The sequence below is a fragment of the Protopterus annectens genome, chromosome 8.part0, assembly GCF_019279795.1.
Source record: "Protopterus annectens isolate FY-2018-M chromosome 8.part0, PAN1.0, whole genome shotgun sequence".
Taxonomy (NCBI): domain Eukaryota; kingdom Metazoa; phylum Chordata; order Ceratodontiformes; family Protopteridae; genus Protopterus; species Protopterus annectens.
Genome location: NC_056741.1, coordinates 1,451,387,843 through 1,451,395,829, shown reverse-complemented (window position 1 = coordinate 1,451,395,829; position 7,987 = coordinate 1,451,387,843). Strand labels below are relative to the sequence as shown.

The window sequence follows — 7,987 nt, the reverse complement described above, 5'->3', positions numbered from 1 at the left end:
ATAGCTGTGTGGACCACCTTGCCCTTGTCCATGGCTCTGCAGACTGATTCGAAGAAGTCAGTCAGGTTCAGGAGACAAGATCGGCTCTACATGAACCCAAACTGGGTGGGGTCCAGTGTTTGAAGGTTGCCAATGTCTTTGTTTATAAGTTCCATGATAATACTCTCCATGGCCTTGCAGATAAGGCTTGTCAGACTGATAGGACAGTAGTTTCTGGGCTCCAAGGTGGATACCCCTTGTGGAGTGGGATAAGTGTAGCTCTGCGCCACTCAGTGGGCACAAAACCTGAGGTGAGGCTATGATTAAACATGACATTTAGCTGAGGTGCCAGTTCATATTGTAGTTCATGTAGTACACAGCCCGGGATGTCATCTGGTCCCATGGATGCTGTATTCTTAGCTTTGGAGAGTGTGTTTTTTACCTGTGTGACCATTATTACCGGAATTTGGCAATCTTCCGGTATTGAGATGGGCCATTTAGGGGGTGAGAGGGGGGTGAAGCTGGCACTGAATCGATCTGCCAGGATATCGGCAATATCCTTGGGATCAGTATATTTAATGCCATTCTGTTTTAGCTCAGAGCAGATCTGAGCATTGCCATTTAGATTATTGACATAGTTATAGAATGCCTTGTGATTGTCTTTGGAATCTTTGGCAATTTTATTTTCGCAACTAGCTTTGGAGGATTTTATGAGGGATCTCAGTTTCTTACTGAGGTTGGTAAGGGAGTTTTTTGCATCGTGGGATTTTCCTCTTTTCTGCAAGTTTCTTCCTTTTGTTGTAAAGTTTGTTTATGGCAGGGGACCACCAGATTGGCTTCCTTTTTTTTTGGATGAGAGCATCTTGGTTCTGTTTGGCATGGTACAATTCATGCATGAGTGGATGTGCTCATACAGTGCCTTAGTGTAGGATTCAGCAGTTGAACTTTCAGTTCCCATCTGCATGGGTGTCATGAAGTTTGTCACTTCTGACTTGAGTAGCATGAAGTTGGCTTTGGAGAAGTTTTTTATTGAGGTTTCCTTACTGGGGGGTGGGGATGGGATGTGGATGTTAAGGGTGATTAGCTTATGGTCAGACCTGACTAACGAGGGGGAGACCATAGGTGTGGAGCATCGATTTTCCATGTTGGTAATGACCAGGTCTAGGATACTGGAGCCCCTGGTGAGACTATGGATTAGTTGATCCAGGGCGTTGGAATTTATGAATTCCAAGAACCGTTGGGCAAAGCTGTTGGTACATGAGTAGTTTTCCCAGTTAATGGCAGGGTAGTTAATATCACCCAGTATTAGGGTTTTTGGTTCTATCTTAATATTTTCCAGTATGTTTAGAAAGGTGTAGTGAGAATCTTGGGGTATGTTGGGGGATCTGTAGCAAGCTACAATTTGGATTGCAGTCTTACCTAGTGTTAGTTGCACCTGGAAAATTTCAGACGCATTGTGTTGGGCAACTAGCCTGGTGGTGTGAATATCCTTGGTGAATATAGTGAAGCAAATGCAAAATAAACAATGTAAATTAATTTTACTTGCTTAAAAACAGAAATGAAATGAGACAGACTAAGTAATTGCTTACCTTGTCTTTTGTTTGTGTTATGCGTTTTGGGTATGAAAAATACCTAAAATTGTAAATAGTTTGGATAAGAGAACACAAGTAATTATTTTCATGTGAAACCACTGGTCATGTATGATAAACCACAATCAGTTTAGAAAGCAAAGGACATACCTTTTCTTGGCAGAAGCATTCTTTTTGCGATGCCAAATATAAATTGCAGGTACTAGGATTATTAGCAGAATTATCAGAGGAATTAAGATGGCTTTTAATAGATTTGTCTGATCTATAAAAAAAAAGAAAAGAAAAAGCAATGGAAAAGATGCTTAAGTAATAACTTCTCCATTAGTGCTAGTGTTTACCATTAAGATGTTTCAATTCTGGTTGCCTTTCTTTTTCAAAAATAAACTTTAGAATCAGACAGTTTAGGCAGGTCATGTGACAGAAGACTGTTGCAGCTCTTGAACATATTATTTATACAAGACTATATGACAGTTCACATCAGACATCACTGGAATGTTACCGTCTACCCCCAAAGCTCAAGATATACAATATTTTTTATATGTACCTTAGTCTCACCTACTTTATGGATTTATATAAGTATTATGAATATACCTAAAATTAATACATGAAAGTGGTAATTTAAATTAATATGTCATTTGCTGCTTACACTGGAACCAAAAATTAAGAGAAATTGGCAAAGCAGACAAGGCATATCCCTAAATTCGTTCATTTTATTATAACCTGCTTTATATTCTACAAGGTCGTGGGACACCAGAGCCAACCTCAGCAGCCAATAGGCATATGGTACTGAAAGACATTCTTGGCAGAGCTGTAGTTTATCATTTATTCCATTCGGTCACTCATTTATACTACCTGCACACCTGAGGGCAATTTACAGGACACTGCATTGCATTCATGTTGTTGGGATACAGTAGAAAAGTGAAACACTAGAATGAAACATATTGCAACATTCAAAGGGTATGCAGACTCCATATAGTAATCACCCATCAAGAAACAAAATGGAAAACCTTTTGCTGTGAAGTACTTTGACAAAGAGGGATAAAGCCAAGTCTATTGGCCCAGGTGACCTGGGTTTAATTAGAAGTCTGGGCATATGAGGATAGGCGCCTGTCCTGAGGAAAGAGGAGGGAGGGGCATTTGCATGAGACACATGAAGCAGTCCAATTTCCCTGGCAGAGGACAGGGGAAACAGCCATGTAATATTTCTGGAGTGTGGGTGGGGTAGCTCGAAGACATCAGCTCCTTGTGTAAGAGAGAAGCAATTTAGCATGGTCCACCCACTGCATGCCCCGCTCATAAGATGTTACTATGCACTTATGGGGGAAGAAAAAGTATCAGGAAAAATCATTTCCTCAACAGAAGTATGATGTAGATCTAGAACATCTTGCTTGGTGAGAGTCTATGGAGGCCAGGAGTGGTAGCTAGAAATGACAATCAATCGGAGGCACCAGGGTTTGCGAAGGGTCATGTGTGTGGGAGACAGAAGTAGCCCCCATCCCCCAAAAGGAAAAACTTTTGCTGGGAGGTGGCATGTATAACTGTGCTGTCTTAGCTAGGGACAAGCATCATAATATGCTGAAATGCTTCGTCATTATCGATGTAGGCCATATTTTTGTAGGGGAAATCTGAAAGCAGAAACAACTACTTAGAGAAGAACAGTCATTTGGGATGTTGCAATTTAGTAAAGCATTCAACCAACCTGGAATAACATGGTCTAAAGATGGGGTTACATCTGTGAAATGTAGAAGTATGCTAGGTACCAAAGGAGAACCAAGCAGTTGGAAAGAGCCAAGTCTTTATCTGTAAAGGTGAAGATGGATAACTTAAACTGGAACTAAAAGTATGCACCCCCCAGGTGAAGTGACAAAAAAAAATCCTGCAGTTCTTTTCTACTGTGATATGGTGATAGGAAGGAGCTGCAGTTGTCACCCTCTCAGGTGTGGTGGCAGGAAACACTGCCTTACTGTCCTCAAGAACTAAGATATTATGATAAAAAATGTAGCCCTGCAGTTCCTTCCCCCACCCTAAATATGATCACTATCATACTTTTCAAGTAGTGTACAGCAATGGAAGAGTTTTAAGCTTAGAATTATAATACACGCAAAAGTCAACGAGTTAATGTTCAATACATTAAAACTGATATGCCAAAGCAGGCAGCCCATGGGCCACAATCCAACCCATCAAAGCATTGTTTCTGTTCCCTGGCATGTCTAGCAGAAAGACAGAATTAACCTCAGCATAGTTTTAAAATTAATAATCAAATCCAGTCCAATGCACAGTAACTGTATTCTGTCACTTCAAACATAAATTCAGGACTTCCTTGTTACACACACATCAGCATATGCACATGTCTGTTAAGGAAACTAAGATGTGCAGTACATTTTAGAGGGCTTCTCATACCGGTGTTGGTATTAGGTATTTGATGCTTATGGATTAATTCTGATTGTTAAGTATATTATGAATGTATATAAGTGTATGAATGTGTATGTGTATGTGTGTGCGCATGTGTGAGTGAAAAGACTGACTCATATCTATTTACTGCCCCTGATTTTGCCTCATGTTTTTTTGTGGTTTCATGGCAAATTGTTGATTATTTCAGCCATTAATTACTGGCAGATGTTTTTGTTTCAGACTTCATATCCTTCAGAAAAACTCATCTAAAATGCTGTTCTAATAATTTTATAAGTATGTGCAGCAATATTTTAAATCTGTCTCTGATTCTGAGACTTTGTTCCACCTATTGTTTTGGCTTTGTCTATGATTATTGCACGCAAAGGTTGACAGCTGTAAATGGAGTAAGTCTTAACTGTACTGGATTTTGCCTTATATTTCTGGTTTGTTACTTGTAAAATGTGTTGTTTTGTGGTAAATCATTGAAAGCTGAAGCTGATAAATAATGACAGATATTTGCATTTAACTTTGTATCCTTTAGAAAATGAATAGTAATGCAAAACCTGTTATACTAGCAACTTTCTATGTGTGCAAGAGTGTTATTATAATTGCTGTTGTGTACTCATTATTCTGGGTTTGCAATATACATTGATTTTTGTGAAGCAAGTTAGAATACATTAATGTGTTGCTGCTGTCTGTGTGGAACAAAGAGGATTATGATCAGGTCTCCTATCATAACTAGAATTTGTGTGTTTGAGACATGGATGTCAAGATATACACTTGAGGAGAGAAGAGGTGGATCTTGCCATCAATGTTGAGATTACATAATACCACTGGATATGATTGGAAAGCCACAGTCATAATTATTTGCAGTTCATGGAGTTTTACCTGTTCCCATGTACTGCAAAGATTAGAGAGAAAAAAACTGTAGTAGCAGTAAGTGTTTTACAGCTTAGAAAGCCATATGCGTAGGCTATCACAGAGAAAGTGTCCTCCCAAGAAGAGCACTGGGTAGTAGGCATGTCATTTGGACTTAAAACAAAAAGCCCAAATGAAGAATTTACACTAGTTTAATGGCTTCCCAATACTCTTCTGCTAGAGGTACTGAGACTAGTGCTTAAACAATTATCAGCACAGTGGTGCAGTGACTTCCACAAACATCTCACAACAGTTAGCTTTGGTTGAGTTAGTAGATGGGCTCCATCTATGTGGAGTCTGCCTGTTCTCTTGTCTTCGTCTGGGTGGGGTGTCCAACCTTTTGGCTTGCTGGGGCCGCATTGAGTGAACAGAAATGGTCTTGGGGCTGCATATAAAATATATCATATAGTTAACTCTTTCGTTGCTCCGAAAGACCACAGTCAACCTGGCTGTACTGTAGGTGCATTTGAACAATGAATAAATGTAATAAATGCCTAATATTTGCCTTAAAATTCTAATTCTCATTCTAATTCTAATTCTCTAATCTAACAGTTAACTCTAACATCTTAGTTAATATATATATATATATATATATATATATATATATATATATATATATACATATAGATACATATTTTACAAATAAACAGATATTCATTACAGCACCAGCATTTCTCACTGGGAAAACCATTCCAGCAGTCCAACTACGTAAAATGTCACCATCAGCAGTCCTACAATACTATAATCCACAAAAATAACTTAACAAATTTGCAATAAAGTAAAGAATTCACATTACTGACTTAAAACAATTCTGAATAAGCTACAAGAGGGTCTCACCCAAACAAATAACTGGTGCCAGAAATATGGCCTCAAGCTAAATGCCAAAAAATGCATCATCATCCCCTTTGAGGAGAGTGATGTCCCCACAAATTTTCACATTAATAACAATGTTGTAAGTACGCAATAAGTCATATGGTACTTGGGCACCCAGGTTGATAGAAACCTGACTTTTGACCACCATGTTGTCTCCATTGTAAGGAAAGCTTTTTACATGGCCCACTTCATTAGTAAGGGTATCTCATCCAGGGACAAGGAGGTCATAACATCCCTGTATTCTTCCTTTACAATAGCCATTATTGAGTGCAATGCCCCTTTTGGCATGTGCCTCAGCAAAACACCCTGCCAAAAGAAAGACTACAACCATTTCTGACAAAAAAGGTCAAAGGACTAAGTTCACTATGTTATCCAAACAGACTAAAAAGCTTCTTGCTTTCCTCTGTCTCTCACTGGCCCCTATAAATGTCATCATTGGCTTGCTTTCCAGGCTAAGAAAGATCCTGCCTTAAGAGACTTCCTCTACCTCAGAAATATTGTTTATACTTAAAACGCTCACTACAAAGACCCCAGCCTTCACTGCAACATAAACAAGCCACTTTTTATTGACAGGTTCTTGACATAAAAACCTTCAACTTCTGTAAAAAGCTCCTCACATTATCAAACAATGTAGTTCAGCAACACAATGGCTGGATGGATAACCATAAATGTAGTCCTTGGGTAAGTAGCATAGCCTTCATCAAACCAGATGGAAAATCCACATACTAACCTTTCCCAGCTGGATGGCTAAGATCTAATATTGGTTACTCAAGTCTAGTTGTCCAAGAAGAGGGACATATTAAATCTCTCTTTCTCTCTCTTGCACACACACACACACACACACACACACACACACACACACACACACACACACACACACACACACACACACACAAACACAAAAGCCCCTACTTGTAAAATAGGCAACCTCAGTAATCACATGACACCCACTTACTGAATGAAATTGTCTGGAAGTCAAAATATCTGAAAAAAAATCATAATAGAGATGGATTCATCCATGTAATTTCCCACCACCAAAAGGACCATCAATAAATCAACAAAACTGCTCGGCAAAAAGTAAATCAGTAAGAAAACCATAAACTATAATGCTACATACTGGTGTAAACATATAACTTCTGCCAATCCCCAGGTTAATCCATACCAAAAGATTGTTTCCGAGCTTCAGCTATGTACAAATCGCTTTCTCCTAAAAACTTTACTCATTGATATTTGCCTTGCTGTAATTATAACTGTAAAAAAAATGTTTAAGTTTATTCTGTACCTCTATGGTTCTCACTGTTGCGAGATGTAATCTCTGCCATATTGTATGAGTACTACATCCATAATTTGCTCTCTCTCTCTCTCTCATATATTGCATTATATTGTTTTGTGTTATTTTTGGAGCTTTTCTCCCCGGACCTCTGCTGAAAATGGACCTGTGTCCAGTCGGACTTTCCCGGTAAACAAATGTAAAATAAAATAAAATAAATAAAAATAAACTTCCCTCCAATCTAAAGCCATTTGACATTCAGACATTTTAATTTGTGCAGAAGTTACTCACAGATTGACAGTTTACTGAGCTGTAATGCTGACCTTCGCTTTTGAAAAAAACAAATTCCCAGAGTTTGTCAATAGCTCAAAGTGTAGAGAGGATTATTTATTTATTATATATTTATTTATTTTTGGAAAACATCTTTAAAACTGTTAAATTGATTACACACCCAGAAACACAGAAAAGTTACTGTGATTACGTAAACCACAGGCTGCTGAAAGAAATCAAAGTCACAGCACTCTATGCTTATGTCCGAACAGATGAATCATACCTGTCAATTCCAAAAGAAGTAAAGTTGCTTAATAAGAAGGTTATTTACAAGGTTACATGGCAGTTTATATTGGAAATAAGCAGAGATATTAAAAAGGCTCTGTTTTTCATAATTATGCCGAAAAGTCTTCCAAGGTAAATATAACTTCTGGTTTAGTATGGAACCATACCTCTCAACCTTAGAGCAGGAAATCTGGACAAAGCGAAAAATAAAAGTGGGACACAGGCCCAAAAATAGTTATGCATCACAGACACCATTGAAACAACTGTAGCTGCAAACATTGTACATCACTTATAATCTTTCTATCCCATTATTGTCAGTTAAACATTATATGGCTCATTCAGTCCTGCCTTCTTTTGCATCACAGAAAACTATGCTTTGAAATGACAAATGCATTAAAAATAATAAATAAAA

At 38.2% G+C, this 7,987-nt stretch overlaps 1 protein-coding gene across 1 annotated transcript in view; it reads right to left on the bottom strand.

Moving 5' to 3' along the window:
• Nucleotides 1-1,517: 1,517 nt before the first annotated feature.
• LOC122808501 (CXADR-like membrane protein) overlaps nucleotides 1,518-7,987 on the bottom strand; it is an 874,569-nt gene continuing 868,099 nt past the window's right edge. Inside the window, exons 7-8 of the mRNA XM_044079457.1 lie at nucleotides 1,719-1,830; nucleotides 1,518-1,611 (exon numbers count right to left, since the gene is read on the bottom strand). Coding sequence (XP_043935392.1) covers nucleotides 1,518-1,611; nucleotides 1,719-1,830 — 206 coding nt within the window. The remainder of the gene's footprint in view (nucleotides 1,612-1,718; nucleotides 1,831-7,987) is intronic.